General features: G+C 43.8%; 1 protein-coding gene and 1 non-coding gene across 11 annotated transcripts in view; one reads left to right on the top strand and one right to left on the bottom strand.

Annotated features, from left to right (window-relative positions):
- Positions 1-22,195, bottom strand: part of MAPKAP1 (MAPK associated protein 1) — a 229,755-nt gene that overhangs the window by 24,269 nt on the left and 183,291 nt on the right. For 9 of the 10 annotated variants that reach the window (XM_019949238.3, XM_019949241.3, XM_019949237.3 and 6 more), the window contains 2 exons: positions 19,787-19,927; positions 1,993-2,130 (listed from right to left, as the gene is read on the bottom strand). In XM_019949238.3, coding sequence (XP_019804797.1) covers positions 1,993-2,130; positions 19,787-19,927 — 279 coding nt within the window. The remainder of the gene's footprint in view (positions 1-1,992; positions 2,131-19,786; positions 19,928-22,195) is intronic. The other variant, XM_033858596.2, reaches the window with a different exon arrangement.
- LOC117312870 (U6 spliceosomal RNA) lies at positions 16,113-16,219 on the top strand. The gene has a single exon (XR_004527274.1). It is a non-coding gene; the product is annotated as a U6 spliceosomal RNA (small nuclear RNA).

Consider the following 22,195-nt stretch of genomic DNA (forward strand, 5'->3'; position numbering starts at 1 on the left):
GCCTCTCTGTTCAGGAAAGTGTCATAGTTCTAGATCTCTGGGGCCAGAGTGAGAGGGGGGAAACCTCTATAAAACCTACATGTGCGGTTTTTACACAGAACCGTTCAGTGGGTCTAAGAATACGACAAAAGACTCTCCTGTTCGACTGTCAATACAGTCGTATTGAAATGGTGGGGCCCACATCTGCTCTGGATCCCTAATGCTTGGAACTTGGCCTCGCTCTCACAGATGTGTGATAATTACATTACTTTTTGACTGAATGACCTTAAGAGGCAACAGAAAGGTGGTAGCTGTGCATCTGTTTCATTCCCTCCTAGGTTGGGTGTGTTACATCCTTTACCGTTTGGTGCCTGAATCACAGCCCTCCCTGGACACAGTGAGTGTCTTGGTGTGAATGTAAGGGAAATCTGAATCCTATTTCTAGCTCTTTCTCTAACCTCTCCACTCCAGTTTATCCCACTATGCAATGTGTAAGTGATTGCCTTTCATTTCTCAGAGACATGGAGAATTTATAAAATGTTACTTTTCAAAGCATTCTGAGTTCTTGGGAAGAAAGATGCTGGAACAATGAAATTTTTACTGGTTGACTGGCTGGAGTGAGAGGATTAGGAAGAAGATGTTTATCTAAAGGCAGACGGAATCTGGCCGCCTTGGGGCAAGGGCCCAAGAGTAGCAGGCGATTTTCTCACCACTCCTTCTGGCAACCATCTTGCCTCTGCAAGCCATCGAGGCCTCACTGGGATGACAGGAATGGTGGGAAGTGAGGTGGGCATGGCTTTACTCCTTTCCCCTGCACCACTATGTTCTCCCTTCTTGCTAAGCTGTAGGCTAATGAGTTGAAAAGAGGAGACCATGTAGCCCAGCACTGCTGGATTTGACAAAACAATTAAATACCCAACCATAAATGAGGCCAAGTGGCATATGTGCCCAGTCCGCAGGCCGAGTTTTTGTTCTTTAAGCCCCTGTTTAATCAGTTTCATCTCAAAAATGTGAGCCATATTATAGACACTTGCTGGCCTTTAGATTTCTTACTGTTCCTTTTAAGTATGTCATTCCTTATATTTGTTCCCCAATTTAGCAGACACTGGAATAAAGGGGATTAACACAAATTGGGTGCTTATTAGGTCACACTGCAAGTTACTAAATCAGAACCTACTGGTGTGGGTCCTGGGCGGCTGCGTTCTAAACAGGCTCTGCAGGCAGTGCTGGTAACGCACTGGATTTGAGAACCACTGTCTTCTAGCCTTCTCCAGGCAACTAACAAATCCTTTCTTCCATGGAGGAATATCACTGCAATCTGTGTCCTTTCTGCCTCTTGATGGGACTGAAGCCCTAAAAATGATTAATCTAAAGCCTACACTCAATTACTTAACTGCAAAAATATAATACGCTAAAATATACACCCAGATTATATCTACTTTGATAATTTAAACAGAGGAATGCCAACCCAGCAGTGATCTCTTCTGCAGGACCAGGCAGGAGTTTAATTACTAGCTGGTAGGTCATGCAGCTGCCAATAATCTGGAGGGTGATGACACCTCTGGCATGATGGATATCTAAATCTAGTCTTCAGCCACCACAGGAAATCCTCCAGCTTCCCTCGATCTGGCAAGGAAGGAAGGCAGGTCCAGGTCTGACAGGTCCAGTACCCAAACGGGAAGGGGAAAGGAGCACAAAGTGAAATGAGGGCTCTGGTGAGTGCAGATTCCCGTCAGGAATCTGCCCCTGTGCCCCCAGCCCTCAGCGGGGGGCTACTGAGGTCAGGAACCACTGTGAGGTTCTCTACTGCCGTCAAGACTGAACAGAACAGGGGCCCATGTCAGGCTCTGGGCACCGTAATACAATCCCATTTAATTAAAAGAAATTTCTGGTAATGAATTAAACAGACCCAAGGAAAAAAGGACACAGTGGCAATATATTCTCCTGGTACCCAGCACGCAGAAGGGAAGGGAGGAAGAGCGGAAGGAGACATAAATAAAAGGGACTACTCACTGGGGCTTTTTTCTTCAGCAAGGTCACAGGCACAGAGCAGGTCAGAATCGACTGAGATGGGTTTCTGCTTAATCCAAAACTTAGTGCTGGCTTTCTGATTCGTAACTGGGTCTATCTCTACTTTGTCTCCAGAGATACCTGTAAGGCCAAGGGGAGGACAAAAAAGAAGCCACAAGAAGTACAAGGTGTAAGTGATTTCAGTGTAATCATTTGACCTGTCTTATAAATCCTAAATTGCATGAACATGAGCTCTTTCTAGGGCTTTGGGGAATGCCATAGGCTTCCTAAGACAGACATAAGGAGATTCCAAATGGCACAGAGAAGTTGCAGTCTGGTTTCCCAGGTGGGTGAGCTGGGGTTGGAGCCGGGGAGGGGGAACAATCAAAAACCATATAAAAAGGTATTAAGAAGCTGACCTCCTTAGATATAACACAGATACAATATAGAGTTTATCTACATTTTGTTAATGAAATATAGTTACTATGAGATAAGGTTCATTTAAACAATTTTGATCAGTGGTCTCTGTTTTGTTTTGTTTTGCATTAGAAGATCTGGGTTGGACAGATAAAGCTGTAACATCACCTATGCCTAAATACCTAGGCTACCAATGAAGAGTTTCTGATCTGGAAAAATCTTGCACACTAAAAACAGGAAAAATCTCTCTCTCTTACTAAATAATTCTCTGACACTAAATAATTATCCATACGGTATTTAAAGGAAGTCACAGGAAGATCAAAGGATCCTTCACATTAAACATTCCAAGTTCAAGTCTTGGAGCCTGGCTTCAGGCTGTGGAGGTCACTGCTTCTCCACCGATGGAGAGAGAGCACTGGGTGTGCACTTTATGTAACAAAGACTTTCTAACAGGAATCCAGAACATTAACTACAGGGACTTCAGGTTTCATTTTCAGAGCTGTGAAAGACATAACACACTGTGCAGTGACTGGGAGCAAAGGTGTTAGGAGAACCAAGGTAATGCCAGGGATCGAGAGTGTCCTGGGATAACTGCGGAAACACACAGCAATTGCTCTCCTGGTATCACCAAGCAGAAGGTGCCCAGCCTGACACAAAGGTTTTGGCTAGATGCTCTCTTTTTCCTTTTATTGAAAATCGAGGAATCTGTTCATGAAATGAAACAAAACCCTTCAATATCCTTCCAGAGTGGACCCCAGATGGAATCTTAAAACTAATTAATTTTTAGGCCACAGTTTAAAGGTCAGGCTCAAAGTAAAAAAAGCAAAACGAAGTAAAAATATAAGAAATAATTAAAACAATCAAGAGTTCATACTGAAACAGAAAAGACAACCAGAATTAACATATTTCACCCTGTGGATCACACTTAGAAGTTTTAAAATATAATGTGAGAGAACTTAGTAGGCCATAAGATAAGGCAGATAAAAGAAACAGCTAAATTAAAAATCAAAAGAACACAATGACCACAGTCAGACCAAATTTAAAATTAAAAAAGAAAACAAACAATACCCTAGTGATTAGTTCTGCCACACACTCCATTCATCTCTATTTTAATTTATGAATAAAGAAATCCCAAACAGCAGTCAGACAAAGGCAGGAGACTGGACAGACTACGGAAGAGTCTCGCCTGCTGTCTGAAGGAGACACTGCAGTTCAGTTGCTTAACCCTGGTCATTACCGTGTGGTCTTTGGAAAAGACGAACAATTGGTATTTTTTATTAATCGAACGCTGGAATTTGTCATTAGACATATTTCAGGAACACCGTATTTCAATTAGGCATAACGTCATAAGCCCAATTGACTCTGGACGTCCAGGTCTAGATGATTTCAGGAGGGCGAGAATGTATCAGGAGACCAATTTTATTACATTTCACTTAAAATAGATTACCCAGTTACACTCTTCCCTCCAATTTGGTCATTAAATGTTAAAGATCTGGACATTTCTATAGTTCCCTGAAAGAAGAAAAGTACTTACACCGTGGTTGTTGGTAGTGTTTTTTTTCCCCTTCTGCTTCTTGTTTTGACATTTATAAAAGTCAAAACGAGCAGAGCAAAATAAAGGTGCCGATCTCTTATGTGGAATAAACCCTGCCCCACGTTCCTTTCTCAGAAAGGGAGGGGAGAGATCATCATCAGAGACATGGTTTTAAAATTTTGTTCTACGGCCCTGCAACTCCTGAAGCCGTAGTCGGTCAATATTGTTAATGTAGCTTGTTAATTTGATAGGATTTGTCAGGTAACTCCACTGGAAAATTATATAAAACTGTTCCAGATGAAAAGATGATAGTGACATGAATTTAAGTGATAGAACAATAGTGGAATATAAACCAGAAATGACACCCAAAGTGGCTGTTGATTTATTGCCGTAGTGAGTTTGGTTCTGGGCTCCCATGTATATTAGTGCTACAAATCTGGGTCCATTTAGCAGAGGGATGCGCATACATACATCACCAGCTCCTGCTCCAAGCCAAGGTCACTCCCCATTGCATCAATCTTTTCAACAGAGCCTACTTCACAAAGCAGGACTCTTGTAACTATCTCAGATATAACAGACTCTCGTCCTCTTTCATCTTTCTTTTATCATGTAAAGTACACTTTAACTTCTATTATTTTTATCTGCAAATTCTTACTGTATAGTTCATCCATTATGGGTTGTATCTCTGCATCAATTGCCTAAGCTCTGCTCGGCCACAAGAACACTTTCCCAAAGACACCCTTTCCTGGGGTTACTGTGCAGTCACTGTTCACAGAGGGGAACCCCAAGCCTGCAGTTTGGGGATGAAGATGTGGGCGACAAGCGCACTAGATTCAAGACGGGCAGGCAGGTGGAACACCGTTTAAACAAGTGGTGTGTTCCAAAAGAGATGCGTGTAAATCAGATTTTTTTCTGAATCAAATCACATTTTCCCAGTGACTTCTAGTTTCAGAGATACTTTATCTTCATTTTGGATTGATCTGTAATTGGCAGGGGCTCCCAACACTTTAGTTTTAAGTTTCTCTGCCCTGCAGGCTTTCAGTCAAGTAGTTAATGATCTGTAAAACACTCGCCTGCCTAGAGGAGTCACTATTTAAAGAAACCTGTAGGGGAATCTTTCCTGACGGGAAAAATCCTTTTGTACATTAAATAACCTCACCCTACTTGAGATACGTGAGTCCGGCTTCTTAAAGCAGGGCACATGGCCCCACAGGACCCTATTCGCTCTTGCTGGACAGTGGCAGCCCACAGCTGGAGCCCATTTTCCTGAGCACACCCAGAGCCCACTACTGTTGAAGACAGAGTCTGTGGAATCCAGCCGGGAAGCAAACAGGAGGAGGCAGCCTGGTGGAGAGGAAACCAGTTTGGAGGCTGGTACTACAGGCCAGGTCAGGGGCAAAGAGCAGTGAAGCATTAACTGGTACCAACTATGTGCCAGAAAGGTTAGAAATCCTTTGTGTGCATTGATTCAAATCTCACAACAACTTTATGAAGTTGGTTACTATGTTTTTCCCTATTTTATAGATGAGGAACCTGAAACACAGGGAGGTTAAGTAACTTGCCCTAGTTTACACAGCTACGAAGTGGCAAGGCTGGAATTTGAAGAAAGCCAGGTAATCTGGTTCCAGAATTTGTCCCCTCAGCCACTGCACTACTCTGCAGGAACTGTGCGAGGTGTTTTACGTAACATACGCTAGGAGAGATGATGGTACTTGTCTAAGGCTGGGGATATTGATTGATTGACTGATTGATTTGGCTGCGTTGGGTCTTCGTTGCTGCATGTGGGCTTTCTCTAGTTGCGGTGAGCAGGGGCTACTCTTTGTTGCAGTGTGTGGGCTTCTCACTGCGGTGGCTTCTCTTGTAGAGCTCGGGCTCTAGGCGTGCGGGCTCAGCAGTTGGGGCTCGTGGGCTCTAGAGCACAGGCTCAGTAGTTGTGGCGCATTGGCTTAGTTGCTCCGTGGCATGTGGGATCTTCCCTGACCAGGGCTCGAACCTGTGTCCCCTGCACTGGCAGGTGGATTCTTAACCAGGGAAGCCCAAGGCTGGGGAGCTTTTAAGTGGGAAAGCTGTGTTCGTACTCAGAGGCATCTGGTTCCCAGGTATGATACTTTCTACTGCTCTGCACGGCCCCATTCAGCTAAGTCAAGAAGATGTGATAAGAAATTCTGCCCACCTAGCCTTTAGTTTCCTCTCTCAATTTTCACCAAGGAACAAATAATATTCAAATGTGCCAATAAATGTACACCTACTTTTGTTCATACATGGCAAACTGGAGCATGGAATCCTATCAATATTCTTCTGTTTGACCACTGAGCATGGTTCTGAAAAGTTTTTGTGTAAGGTCATTGAAGGAAAGGCAGAGGCACTCCTTAAAGTGTCATTTATGCACTACTTTATAGTAATTCAAATTATAAACATATGTCCAAGAAAACAAGGGAAGCTGGCTTTTGTTAAGTTTACATTTCTCCAACTTAAATGGCCAACAAGAGTTAATACAATCATGTTAGAATACAATACAACCATGAAAAATTATGTATAAGAAAAGCTCTGACTTGGAAAAATTCTTATGACACTAGGTGAAAAATATTTATAGAAAAGAGATCAAAAGGATATGCTTCATATTGGTAAGAGTGGTCAACTCTGGCCAGTGGGATTACATCCTTTTCTATATTTTTCCAAAGTAGAAATTTCACCAAAAATAAAAACAAACATCATTTTAAAAGTTGACTTTGTTTCTACTCCAGAATTCAGTACTCTTTCCCAATTTTTATTTTATTTATTTATTTATTTTTGGCAACGCCACGTAGCTGCGGGATCTTAGTTCCCCGACCAGGGGTTGAACCTGCGTCCTTGGCAGTGAAAGCGTGGAGTCCTAACCACTGGGCTGCCAGGGAATTCCCTCCCAATTTTTAAAATGTGAGGAAGTAAGTATGTTAAATTCTGTAACTGGTAATCATGAGAAGTGATCCTAAACTGAAGACTACTTCCACCTAGCAGTTCTCCAGTCCCTGAGGGGCTGGACTGCTGGGAAGGGCCCCCAGGAGCTGCGTTATGCCCAACCCGGTGCCACTCTGACAAATGGTCCCGGGGAGGCTCCACCCCAGCAGCCCAGCCGGTGAGGAGGAGGAGAGGATGGGGGCTGGCCCGATGCAGCGGGAGTCAGCCCCTCCCCTCGGAAACATTTGTCTCCTTAACCAGCTCTCCTCCCCAACCCACTTATCCAAAGCCATCCGTCATGACCTTTTCATGTTCTCACTTCTGACAGCTTCCAGATACAGTGAGTCAAACTTCACTGGAAGCAAACTATCACACCAACTGTCAAAGGCAGAAAACACTGCCTGATTGCTGTCCTACATCAACGCCAGCATATAAATCCTGCCTTAACAAGACAGCTCAAAATAAACAAAAATGCAACTATAATGTATATACAACTCTCTGGGGAGACTATTTGTCCAATGGTTTAGGGTTATCACAAGGAGACCCTTGTCTGTTTTAGTTAACCAAAAGATTTCCATAAGAGGAAATGAGCCCTGTATTATCATCTTCTGCTAACACAGACTGGGTACCTACTTGGGGCAGCCTCTGCGCTGGGTCCTTTTGTGTGTAGCAACTTAATGAGAGCTCACCACATCTCTACCAGGAAGGCAGTAGCAGCCCATTTTACATTTAAAGGCAGTAGTGCGGAGAGGTTAGGAATAGGGGACTTTGGAGTCACAGAGTCCTGAGTTCGGGTATCAGCTTTCCTACTTCCTAATTATGTGACTTTGGGAAAGTTGCTATAAATAGATGGTGATGATAATAAAATCCACCTCATGGGCTTGTTATGAGGATTAAGTGAAATAAGACTTGTAAAAGTGCTTGGAATAGTGCTTAATCCATAGCTAGTGACATATACGACTACTTCTCATGACTATTGTTAGTTACCCGGAGTCAGGCACTGGGCTAAGGGATGTGATACAGACCCAGTGATGAGGGTCAGGACAGGGGAGTGAGCTCAGAGAGCCCTGGGAGGGATAGGAACAAGGGACCTGCCCGGCGCTAGTCTGGGGTGGGGGTGGGAGGTGATTCTCTCTGGGACTGGCTCTATACCCCAGTACTGGAAGCACCGGGATCCAGAACAACTGTCCACCTGGGAAGCCCAGTGCCCTCATCCCCACGAATCCTTGCAATAACCTCCCATCACCAAGAGGGCAAACCTCTTCCCAGCAACCTCCAAGAGTTCAATTCAACATCAGGAAGAACATTCTCACATCTGGAAGTTGTGGAAACGTTTGTGCTAGGGAACCCCTGCCCTACAAGGTCTGAAGTCATCAATCTGGAGATCTTGATCTCACTGGTATTATCCTGGGCAAAGTTACTTCTCCCTCGGTGAGCCTGAGCTTTTTCCTTTGTAAAATGAGGAAACAACAGTACCAACTCCTAGGGTGTCATGAAGGTAGAATGGCCTAAGCATGTACAAAAGAGCAGAGTGCCTGGCACATAATAAAGGCTCAATTATTATCAAAATTATTATTAAAAATGACCTCAGAAAGGTGAAATGATGTACTTGACCAGGGTGAATCAAGTTAGGAAACGGCAAAGCTGGGGTTGAAGCCCAGGTCTATGGGACTAAGTCCAGTCCGTGTGTGTTCCGACATGTCAGCTGTTTCCTATATGCTTGACTCTTAGAAGGCACAGCTGCCCCACAAGGCACACTTAAAATACCCTTCTAGTAAGCTGAAACACCAGTTTGGCAAAAATTAGGGCATTTAACATTCCACGCCTCAGTGTATTTCCTGAGTTATTGCTTATTTGCTTGGACATCATGAGCTGTGGTTCATTCATCAATTTCCTACAACTGTGAATCCAAGACTACAAAAGCCCCACTGCTGTTAAATCCTGGAGTAGCTTTTTATACAATTCTGCAGTCCTCTTGTCTTCAGGTTACCTAGAGCCTATGAAAGCCTGGAAAAGGCCCTGGGGAGTGTCACTGAACAACTCTTAGCCAGAGTGGATTTTGCTGAATTTATACAGCCAATCGATAGCATCTACAGAGCAGGCAGGGAAGTCTTTGATACTTCTCTGAATTTACCCACAGGATCAGACACAAAGGCTGTTTGGGCTTAATGAGAGATCACCTAGTCTGGGGCTTTCATTTCCCATATGAAGAAATTGAGGCTCAGGGCGGGGATATGACTTGTCTGATGTCACCCATTAATGACAGCTATAACCATAATTCACATCCCATACTACCAAGCTAGGGCTTAAAAAGACCCACTTTGTCTCACTGTGCATTATGTTTACAGTGATCAAATGCATGACAGTATAGGGGCTTGCCTGGTGGCGCAGTGGTTAAGAATCCGCCTGCCAGGGCTTCCCTGGTGGCGCAGTGGTTAAGAATCCGCCTGCCAGGGCTTCCCTGGTGGTGCAGTGGTTGAGAGTCCGCCTGCCGATGCAGGGGACACGGGTTCGTGCCCTGGTCCGGGAAGATCCCACGTGCTGCGGATCGGCTGAGCCCGTGAGTCATGGCCGCTGAGCCTGCACGTCCGACAGCCTGTGCTCCGCAACGGGAGAGGCCACAACAGTGAAAGGTCCGCGTACCGCAAAAAAAAAAAAAAAAAAAGAATTCATCTGCCAGTGCAGGGGACACGGATTTGAGCCCTGGTCCGGGAAGATCTCACATGCCGCGGAGCAACAAAGACCGTGCGCCACAAACACAGCAGTAATGCTGTGCTTCCTAAGAGAATTTATAATATCACCTGCAGAATGAGGAAAAACCTGATCGTCCCTACGCCCAGGCCCCAGTACATTGTCAGAGCTCAAGTGCCAAGGATGAGGAAGTGGTAAAAAGAATATGGAACCTTGGCAAACTCTCACGTATCCGATTCCCACTAATTCCATTATGCCAGTGGTTCTCAACGTTTTCCAACTCTTAATTCTTTCTCAGCCGTCTGAGGAGCCTGACACATTGTCACTAGTAACCGTGGATTACTGAACAGGAATTCTCAAAAGGGGAGATCTGGGAGCAGAGAGGAAAGTATACAGTTAGAAAAAGCCTCTCGAGTTTCCAACATTCCCTGTCAGGGGATTTTCCCTTGACTTGATCACTGCATTGAGCATTAATGTGGTAAAGAAATTTTCTGGAGGCAGTCTTGATAGTATATGTCCTGCTACCTCATAAATTCATTAGGATTTGATAAACTCTATTCCAAATTTTGGTTCAGAAAATGTTGTCACAACAGGGAGAGAACAATCATTTAATACTAGAATTTATTGCTAGTTTATTATTACTATTAACACTAGAATGCTGGGACTTCCCTGGTGGTCCAGTGGTTAAGAATCCGCCTTCCAATGCAGGGGACGCAGGTTCGATCCCTGGTTGGGGAACCAAGATCCCACATGCTGTGGGGCAACTAAGCCCTCATGCCACAACTAGAGAGCCTGCGTGCCACAAATGGAGAACCCATGTGCCGCAACTACAGAACCCACACGCTCTGGAGCCTGCACGCCACAACTACAGAGCCCATGTGCTCTGGGGCCCATGCACCACAACTAGAGAGAGAGAACCCGCACACCACAACTAGAGAGAAGCCTGTGCACCACAACAAAAGACTCTGCGTGCTGCAACTAAGACCCGACACAGCCATAAATAAATAAATATTTAAAAAAATATTAGAATGCTAGAATTTGCATTCTCAAATTACTCAAGGACCCAGGGATCCTGGAGTTAAACATGATGCAAGTCTCCTCATGAACGTTTTAGTGCCTTTGAATGGAGAAGGGTATCTCCTTAGTATTCAATATGAAATGGAAAAGTGGAAGGAAGATCAATCCATTTCTTAAGAACATGAATTTCCAGATTATGTAATTACTTGAACTATACTCCATAGGTATCCCATTGGAAAATAACAGGGGCGAATATTTTATTCATACAACCACATGAACTACTTTCAGTGTCAGAGTGAGCTTGAGGAGTAATAAAGTCCAGGCCACAGCTGTTGCTTCCACTCACGTAGTTTTGTGTTGTAATGTGTTTCTTAAATTTGCATAGTACATATTAAAAAATAATACTGTGATAAGGTCTTCTTTGAGTGCTGGCTTTTAGGTACTGACCGGAGGGTTAAATAATAACTGCAATAGGATAAACCAGGAAAGACAACAGATGGCAAACATGCTGCCTCTCATCATGCTCAGGCCCAAGGCAGACATTTTTAATCAATCACAGAGTTTATGTTGCCCTCAGATGCAGCTTGAGATGCTACCTCAGCACAATGCTCTGGGCAGCCATTACAAACTTGGAGTTGTTTATGAGATGAAATCTCTTTGCTTTCTCTAAGGTATGTGCTACTGTACTTGATGCTTTTGTTAAAAAAACTACTGTGATCACAAGTGTTATGATTATGCATATGGATTGTTTTATGAAGAGATAATGGAGGTAACCATGGAAACTTCTGGTAGAGGTTGTTTTATAATATAATCTTTATCTGTAAACCCTATAGAGAATTTGTATATCCTATACAGAATTATGTTAGATTATATATGCAGTAATGACACAGATGGGATTCATGGTATATTATGTATTCAGTAACATATTCCTTTGGTGACATAGGGATGGTCAATATGGACAAATGATAAGGTGAAGGAGTCAAGTTAGCACAAGTGGCACAACTATCAAAACATTTCTCAGCCTGAGACCCTGTGCTGGGAAAACCAGGCTGACCTGCCCAATAAGTAAAAACAAGCGTTGGACAAAGAGATAAGGGGTAAGAAAGTCCTTTGAATACTGTGAGATTGCATTTCCCAAACCCCATAATTAAGGAGAGATTCTGAGCCAGCAGGTCTGGTATGAGGCCAGGGAGTTGGTGAGTCTGATACACGGTCATGGTAGGAACCACTGCCTTAAAGTACCATATAAATGAGAGGTATGCTATGGTCATGTCTTGACCTTCTCTGCCTGAGTCTTACATGGGTTTATGGGCAGCCCCCTGGCTGGTGTGTTGTAATTCAGTTGCCGTCAGCCAGCCAACAAGAACTTATTGATAGTATACTATGGGCTTCTTAGATCATGGCTGGCATTCACCATCTGACCCTTTTATTTATTTATTTTTTTTTGCGGTACGCGGGCCTCTCTCTGTTGTGGCCTCTCCCGTTGCGGAGCACAGGCTCCGGACGCGCAGGCTCAGCGGCCATGGCTCACGGGCCCAGCCACTCTGCAGCATCTGGGATTTTCCCGGACCGGGGCATGAACCCGTGTCCCCTGCATTGGCAGGTGGACTCTCAACCACTGCGCCACCAGGGAAGCCCCCATCTGACCCTTTTAGATTCAATTTCCCCAAACCTACTTCAACCTGCCAGCCTTGGCATGTTTGGGTAGCACCCATGTCTTAGTGCCTGATCCTATGGTCAAGCATACAGGAGCTCAAGTTAATGGAAAAAAATCTCGACTTGGTATAAGCTCAGGCAAGGTCTACACTTAAAGGGCACCTGTACTTTTACGCCCAACATGGAAGGGAAGCAGACAAGATGAAATAGTCCAAAAATACTTTTTGGAAATACAGGAATGACGGCTTTGTTTGCTGTGTTTTCCAGGTTGACAGAGCATGGATGGCAAATAGATTTCAACTTAAGAACGAAGTAACGCCAACTGATTGGTAGGGACTGCTTATAAGGCTGTGTTGGATGGGACTTCCCTGGTGGTCCAGTTGCTAAGACTCTGTGCTTCCAATGCAGGGGGTGCGGGTTCGATCCCTGGTCGGGGAACTAAGATCCAACATGCCACGTGGTGAGGAAAAAAAAAAGGCTGTGTTGGAAATGATTCTGAAGTCAGGTCTGGGCCCAGAGGGAGGAAGTGCAGTGACTGATTAACAATGTGAATGGAGGATGGACTAGCAGCACACGTGCTACACTGACACTGACCTCCAGATGCTAGGATAGGGAGAAGAGTGAGGGATGGGCAGCATTTTTGGAACTGGCCAACTAGAAGTAATCACTTCCTTGGCGAAGGGACGTTATTAATGACTGACGCATCTGTCATGTGATGGACTGGATTTAGTGTATAGGATTGAGTTTCAGTCCCAGTTCTGCTACTGGGACTGGATATCCTACTGTATATCTGATGGCTGACAGGGAGGGAAAGAGAGTTAGTACTTATTAAGTAACAGCTATGTGCCAGGAAGCACTAAGTGCTCTATGTACATCGCATGATTTCATTAACTCCTCCGAGCTTCAGTTTTGTCATGAAATGGGAATAACATCGTCAGTGTGCTGTGTCAATTAAATATGGTAATGGGGTGAAAGTTCATTGTATACCGTACATTGTTATATTGATAGAAATACAGAGTATTAGTGCAATGACGATCCCCATTCAAGGCATGATCTAGTTGTTAGCCACAGGCCTCAGCCTCAGACAGTCTCGGATCCCAGCCTCATTACTTACTAGATTTTCCCTTTACCCCAATCTCCTCAAATAAAAAATGGAGATAATATCAGTACTATCTAATAAAGTACTATGATTACAGGAGACAACGCATGTAAGAGAGTGATCAGCAGAGTGCTTGGCACATAGCAAGCATTTGATAAGCGATAACTGCTTTTAAAAATTATAATTCTTCCTGTTATTATTTAAAAAGATCAGATCTTTGTCCCAGGTTTCATTAATGGACTCCAATCAAGTTTTTCATTCATATAAAAGTCTGGTGGACCATTCTCTGCAGGAGTGAGAAATCTCAGCATATGCTGTCATTTGCCAAGCAGGATTGGCCAATTATAGAAAGCAACAAGGCTTACCTGTCTGCTTCCGTTGATGACGGAGAAGTGTCCAGAATGACGGTGATTTCTGGCTTGGTGGATAAATTTACTAGATGGGTAGCATTTCCCTCAAGGACAGACTGAGTGGCATAGAGCAGAGGATTAAAATGGTCTGTCCCCACGTGCAGCTTGTGTGAGGAGTACTGTATCACATCAAAAAGTAAACCTGGGGGCTTCCCTGGTGGAGCAGTGGTTAAGAATCTGCCTGCCAATGCAGGGGACACGGGTTCGAGTCCTGGTCTGGGAAGATCCCACATGCCGTGGAGCAACTAAGCCCGTGAGCCACAACTACTGAGCCTGCGCATCTGGAGCCTGTGCTCCACAATGGGAGAGGCCGTGACAGTGAGAGGCCCGCGCACCACGATGAAGAGTGGCCCCCGCTCGCCGCAACTGGAGAAAGCCCTCGCACAGAAACGAAGACCCAACACAGCCAAAAATAAATAAATTAAAAAAAAAAAAAAGTCAACCTAAAACGTTGGGTGAGAGATGGGGAGCGGTTTGAGTGAGAACTGAAGTTGCTGCACGTGCTGCTTAGGCTGCTCCCTAGAGTGAATGCACTGCCATTTGGATGGGGTGCGTTTGTGCCTGAGTTTCTGTCCTTTCTGCCTGTGACTGGAGATGGGCATGATGTAGGATATGCTGCTTGACAACCAGTAAGATATGATATATCCGGATGGGCAGTAACACACTACTTCATTCATTTCTCTTTTTAATATGGTGAAGAGAAAAGGCTTTTAAAAAAGAAAAAAGCTCCTTTCCACAGAAAAGCCATATGTGATCACTGTAAAAATCCCAGGAAAAAAAGAAAAAAAAATCACTTGTAACTTTACCACCCATTGATAACTATTGTTAGCATTTTGATATATTTCCTTGGAGGAATTTTTAAATATATATATATTTATGTATACATATGTTGGCATATATGTGCTTATGTACATATACTCATATTTGCATAGTTGCAAATCATACTGTGAATGTTATTTTTTCTATTTTTTTTACACCTTTATTGGAGTATAATTGCTTTACAATGGTGTGTTAGTTTCTGCTTTATAACAAAGTGAATCAGTTACACATATACATATGTTCCCATATCTCTTCCCTCTTGCGTCTCCCTCCCTCCCACCCTCCCTATCCCACCCCTCTAGGTGGTCACAAAGCACCGTATTTTTTCTATTTTAACATATTGATACATTCCCATTTCAATAAAAATTTTGAGAGGGCTTCCTCTCAAAGGTTTTATAACATTTCTATATATGGCTGTACCATAGTATACTTAAAACACACTGCTGATCACTGGATTATTCAGTTAACAATTTGTTATTAAAAGAAATGCTGAGACTAAAAAAAAAAAAAAGTCTGGTGGAAAACTGATGTAATTTTGGGTCTTGCAAATCAAAGTCTGAGTCTCTTATCCCCTGACTTTCCCAGAAACAAACAGCAGACAGTAAAACTGGGACACTGGGCCCTATTCCCCAGTCAGGAGGCAGGCCGCTACAATGGCACCGCAGAGCTTGGGAATGCCAAGCCTCGGCTCTGCGCTCTCATGTACCACTCACTCAGAGTGGACGGGTGTTTTTTTGTGGAATCAGCAGTGCTGCTGGGTAAATGCCGCACACAGACACTTACCACTTAGAAGAACTTGCCACAGGGGGCAAGTGGAATCTCTGCTCTGACTGACACAGGATGGACGAGCAGAGGAGACCATCCATCAGTGTCAGGAAAGATCTGAAGCACCCGGCTAGTCAGTTGAAATAAAATAAATTATTTACTGATCTCAGAATCCAGCTGCTCACTTGAATGCTCATAAAGAATGTTTGCTGCCCTGAACTTCGCAGTAGATGCTGTTTCAGAAAGAAAGAATTTCTGGACTACTGTGTGCAGCCTTTTGTTGTTGTTGTGGGAATGAAAAGGGTGTTATCATCTGCTTTCCAAGAAGGAAGTAAGGGTCTTAATACATACCTGAGCTCATCTACATGCGAATAGGAAATGAACTTATTTATTCACTGCATGATATAGTACTCGTGGGCACAGTTTATCCGATTGTCACAAAATTACTTAGGATTAATTAATGAAGTTTTTGCTTATAACGGTAAAGACTGAATTTAGATTCATAACAGAAACAAATGTTCTGACAACATCTAATATTTTAGAAGTTCCTCAGTTGTGACTTTCCACCAGAGGGTGCTGTGTGTGCCACTGGAAGCATTCAGAGGTGACTGGGACCAGCTTCCAGTCACCTCACTTCTGAGATCCAATGCTCTAGGCAGAGACACTTGCATTACTATCATCATCTATTTCTACCTGGCAAGTCTCCACCGTGACTTTGCCAATAGAGCCACTACTGAATTTGAGTGACCTGGTTAAATACTTTTAAGATGGTGGACTAGTGCTCGCTTGGGCAGCACATATACTAAAACTGGAACGATACAGAGAAGATTAGCATGGCCCCTGTGCAAGGATGACATGCAAATTCGTGAAGCGGTCCATATTTTTATACCCTGAGAAAACCATCATTCAAAAAGAGTCATGTACCACAATGTTCATTGCAGCTCTATCTACAATAGCCAGGACATGGAAGCAACCTAAGTGTCCATCGAAAGATGAATAGATAAAGAAGATGTGGCACATATATACAATGGAATATTACTCAGCCATTAAAAGAAACGAAATTGAGTTATTTGTAGTGAGGTGGATGGACCCAGAGTCTGTCATACAGAGTGAAGTAAGTCAGAAAGAGAAAAACAAATACCATATACTAACACATATATATGGAATCTAAAAAAAAGGTCATGAAGAACCTAGGGGCAGGACGGGAATAAAGACTCAGACCTACTAGCGGATGGACCTGAGGACACAGGAAGGCGGAAGGGGAAAGGGTAAGCTGGGACGAAGTGAGAGAGTAGCACTGACATATATACACTACCAAACGTAAAACCGATAGCTAGTGGGAAGGAGCCGCATAGCACAGGGAGATCAGCTCGGTGCTTTGTGACCACCTAGAGGGGTGGGATAGGGAGGCTGGGAGGGAGGGAGACACAAGAGGGAAGAGATATGGGGATATATGTATATGTATAGCTGATTCACTTTGTTATACAGCAGAAACTAACACACCATTGTAAAGCCATTATACTCCAATAAAGATGTTAAAAAAAAAAAGATGGTGGACTAGGAGAGAAAGCAATAGGCAAAATATACATAATAATGACAATGATAACAGCACTAAGATAAGCTACTATGGGCCACTTTCATACACAACTTGAAAGGTAAACATTATAATTCCCACTTCATAAATGACAAACACTAAGACTGAAAGGGGAAGGGACCTGTCTAAGCTGACACTGCAGGCAAGTGGTAAAGCTGGGATTCAAACCCATTCTTGCCTGCAGAACTTGGGCTCTCTGCACAGACCCTTTTGTGGACTTTTTCCTTTGAATGAATATACAGATCAGAATCTGATGAATTCAAGTTTGGCTTTTTGCCTTTGGAAAAAATGTGGGGAAAGAAGCCTCGCTCTTGGTTATCTTTCCAAGGCACTGCTTTGCACCTTGGGGAACAGCAGGGATTACGCTCACCTGGGAAAATCCTCACCTTGTACCCTGGACCTCTATCTTGACTGCAGTCAGGCTACTTACTGGGCTTCTTAAAACTAGACCCACTCAGAAAAAGCAGACCCTCTGTTACTGGGAAAGAACTGCAGGCAAACACAAATGATGTCTGAGTAGCATTCTTATTTTAGCAACTTTTGCGGTATGCGGGCCTCTCACTGCCGTGGCCTCTCCCGTCGCGGAGCACAGGCTCCGGACGCGCAGGCCCAGCGGCCATGGCTCACGGGCCCAGCCGCTCCGCGGCACGTGGGATCCTCCTGGACCGGGGCACGAACCCACATTCCCTGCATCGGCAGGCGGACTCCCAACCACTGCGCCACCAGGGAAGCCCTAGCAAACTTTTAATTGAACATATACAAAGTGTATAAATCCCAAGAGTTTATATAACTTGACTTTTCCACAAAGTCTACATACTCATGTAATCAGCCCCCAGATCGAGAAACAGAACCTTACCAGTACCCCAGATGCTCCCCCATCCAGTCACTAGAGCCTCTTCACTCTCCAGGATAACCACTATCATTACTTCTACATATTACTTTTGTGTACTTTTGAACGTTATATACATGGAATCATACAACATGTGCTTTCTCCCCCTTTTTTGAGCATCTGGCTTGTTTTTGAGCAGCCTTATTAATTTTACTTCTATGAGAGATACCAGAAAAAGCATCTTTAGAAGAACAATGCTGAAGAACTTTATGTTTTAAGAATTAACATTAAATAAGCAATTTTTACCGCTTTAGAGGTTTTTTTTTGTGAGGAGGGAGAAAGAGGTTTACGGAGGGGGAAAAAAGGTAGGTTGTGTGTGTTCCAATTCAGATACTGGGTGCTAATTCATCTATTTAGTCTGTCAGAATCACCATCATCTTACAAGCTCTTGTTTACTGAGCACTTGCTATGTGCCATGCACCTTTCTAAGTACTGTGCGTGTGATAATGACTTTCCATCCCCGTAATTACCCTATCTATGAGACAGAGACTATTATCTTCATCTTACAGAGGAGGAGATTGCGGCTCTGCATCACTTGACTGTGTTGATACAGCTAATGAATGAGCCAGGGTTTGAACCCAGGCTTCTAACTCTTCAGTCTGTCCTCCAAGCTTCCACTTTATTGCCTCTCCACTAACAGCTCACTTACAGTCTACCAACTGCCAGGCCCTGCGCTAAGCTAAGTGGAGTATCTGACTCATTCCCCACAGCAATCCTAAGAGGCTGGCACACTGATATTCCCATTTAAACAGAATGGAATCAAGCCTCAGAAAGATTAAGACACTTGCCTAATACCGCTGGTTGTCGACAGAGCCACAATTTAAACCAGATGTGATTCTGATGCTCATCTATTAATTAGTAAGCTACTGTCAGCATATCTCAAGCTCCTGTCGGTCAAGTTGGGATGAATATTTGAGAGCTTTTTGAGACTTATTACAAATTAGCCACACTAATGCCCACATTAGAAAAGGTTTTATTATGAGACATTTACAAAACATTTGTGAGGAACATAACATTAGTGAGCCTTAGAGTTAGAATTCAAACTTTCTCCCTTTACGCATGAAGCAAACGAAGCCCAGGAAGAGGCAGTGTGGCAGAGGTCTCGGCAGAGCCCAGGAGTAGCTCAGCTCCCTGACTGGGTAAGTCTGGCACCTGTACCCGCTCCCCTGCCCTCCCATCATCCTCTTTCATGTAGCACGTGCATTCCAGTTGGCCAGACCAGGGTTCTGCCCCTGATACCACTACCTACCTGCTGTGTGAGCATGGGCATGAGACTTCACCTCTCTGCACCTCATTTACCTTCTCTGTCAGATGGAGACAGTAAAGATACCTACCTTTTAGGTAGGTTAGTAGTGCATGTAAAGCACTGAGCACAGTGCCTAATACACGCACATACCTATAGATGACGGCCATGAGGATGGTGATGATGTTGGCGTATTCATATTCTGCTGACTACTATGACACTTTTTCTACCTCTGTTAGGTTTAAGTCAAAACAGAAATTTAGCACTTACTGGAAACAAATTAACCCCAAATATTAATTGAATTTTAGTTCTAGATTATCTGGTGAGGATCCAAATATAACTTCTGAGATCATTAAAAAGCTTCCCGAATAAAGGCACGAATGAATAAGGAATGGATTCATGGAGTAAGAAAAGGCAAGCAGCAATGTTACAAAGCAGTTCTAAGGATAGGATGTAGGAGAATTACAGAATGAAAATTATGGAACTTCACATAAGTCAATCAGTTTGCAAAGAGTCTCAAGTTAGTTCTATTTCTAATATTCTGCTTCATAAAAAAGAAGACAAGACAGAGCACTCAGGTGGGAAAAAGGAGTTACTTTAAATTTCACTGCTTCAACATCTTCTCTGAAAACAAATTACCGTTAGTCATTCAGGTCACATAAAAGTTGTATGTTGTTTCTTTCCCTATTTCGACATTGACCACTGATAGAAAGTTGACACACTTACCTAACTGTACATCAGTTGTGAATCGGAGTCTGTGAATCATGCTGACTTTGAATGACTTGTAATGGTGGCTGCTCAGCATATCCTGTACTGTAGCTATGTCAATTTGCGAATCCTCCTCAAAAACCCCGTCTGCCCTTGAACCTGGGGAGGAAAAAGCAGTTTAACACATAAAGATACATGAGGCTTGGCAAATGGTGTCTGCTTAAAATGCTTTGGGATAAATTAAAATAATATGGGCTATTTAATTTGGAAAAGAAAAGGCTGAGCGATGACTTAATAATGCCATTCCAGTAAACAAAGAATGGTAACACATTAATCATTGAACAATTAATTCCACAAACACTGCCTGTTCTATGGCAGGCCCTTGGCTGGGCAGCAGCAATACAGAGGGCAGAAAAACTCCTGCTCGCCAGAAGCTCTGTCTCCACAAGAGTAAGTCAAAATCACAAAAGCATGGGTGGTCACACTTCTTGCTTCTTTTTCTATTAATTTTCCTGATCATGAAAGTAGTCCATGCTCCTTGAAGAATCCCTGTTCTTCCCACGATTCGCAAACTGTTTATCAGCTTCCTGTCCTGCGTCCCACAGCCTCCAGTGGTTCAGGTACGAGCCTGCTCGCGCTCAGACGGCTGTAACGGTCTCCTCAATGGCCTTCTGGCCACCAGGATCCCTCAGCAGTCCAGCTACTACAGGACTTTCCGATTTATCTTTCTAAAGGTTTGATCACTCGTTCACTCATCAAACGTGTAGTGTGCACTAAGTACTCTGATATTGATAGTGGGGACAAATAAGAAGACTGGAGCTCAAAAATCTTCCCTGGCTTCCCAAGGCCTCCTGAATGAAGCACACTCTTTTCAGTCAAGCAATCGAGGACGTCCACAATCTTGCTGAAACAAAAATTTCCCATTTTATTTGTCATTTCTAACACATACCTTCTCTCAGCTCTTCCCAAACTCCTCAGACTATATATAGGTTCAGGTTTTTCTACTTCTGGTTCTTTGCTCATGTGGTACCGTTGGCCTAGAACATCCCTCTGTCAAAACTCCACCCAGGCTAGCTCAGATTCCACCTCCTCTTGAACTCCATGGCAGCTGGTTTATACTGGACTTGGAGCCAGGGAGACCTGGGCTCAATTCCTGGCTCTGCCTCTAACTTACTGTGTGATATTGGCCAAGCAACTATTTCTCTCAACCCCAGCATCTGCCATCCACAGAATACCAAAACATATTTAGAGAATCTAGTATGTAATATGCTTAATAAATAGCAGTCATGATTATTTTTATTCTCTTGTCATAGTGGATCACATTTAGGCTTGCACTAGAATTGCTGAGTGGTTGCTGTGTCCTAAATTAGAAACTTCGTGAGGATCAGTAAAGTCTCTTATTCATCTCTACATCTTTTCCTGCAAGCAGTACAGGTAACTGGCATGCTCTCACTAAATTTTGCTAAATAAACAAATCAATCAATAATAATAACGATAGCTAGTACAGGTGAGTACTCATACATCAGGCATGGCACTGAGCGTTTCACACATGCATTTAAGTCTCAAGACAACCTGGTAGGTAGGTCCTATAATTTTCGTATTACACAGATGAAGAAGCTGAGGCTCTGAGAGGCGAAGTCACACGCCCAAGGTCACATAAGCAAAGCTAAACTAACTCTCGTCACCCCCCATGCCTGAGTTTGAAATGTGGTCTTCTGAAGGTGTGGCTGCTGGTGGGAGGGAGCATCTGTCTAGAAGAGGCCAACCAGAGCGGGGTGCCCAAGGCCTTGTGATGAGCACACAGAGACGGTTCCACAGGGAGACCACGAGAGAACTCCTTGGCACAGAGTTGGAGGAATGGAAAACTCTAGATTTGGGCATAAAACTGGAAAATTCTCTATGCCTACCAATTACACACTTTCCTTCCCACAGTTATTCCTTACAGGGGAGGCTTTTAAGGCAAAGCTGTTTTCTGATGCCTTCACATTTAACTAATTTATTAGGAATTGTGCGTTTTATTTCCAAACACTACAACTATTCCCAGCTTGGACCATTCTAGCACCTACAAGGATGCTTTCCCCTCGGTAAGGCTGCAGCCTCGGCCTTAACGGGCCAGTCACCGAATGCCTGTGACACAGTCCCACGTGTTGGCCTCTCCGCCCAGGTCACCCTTCTTCCCATTGCACTCCCTCCTGGCCTTTTTCTCCAGGCCTCCTCCCCATCCCTCTGATGAGCTTGGCTCAAGTGACATTCCAAGGAACCCTAAGTCTAGCTCAGCTCCGTCTGTCACTGCACCCTGCATTTCCCTTCAGGTTATTTATCACAGATAGTAATCGTCTGTCTCCACCACTAGACTGTAACCCCAAGAGCAGAGGCAGAGTAACTGCTTTACTAAACACCAGAGCGCAGACCCTGCTAGTGCTACCA

This window comes from Tursiops truncatus, chromosome 6 (genome assembly GCF_011762595.2).
Source record: "Tursiops truncatus isolate mTurTru1 chromosome 6, mTurTru1.mat.Y, whole genome shotgun sequence".
NCBI lineage: Eukaryota > Metazoa > Chordata > Mammalia > Artiodactyla > Delphinidae > Tursiops > Tursiops truncatus.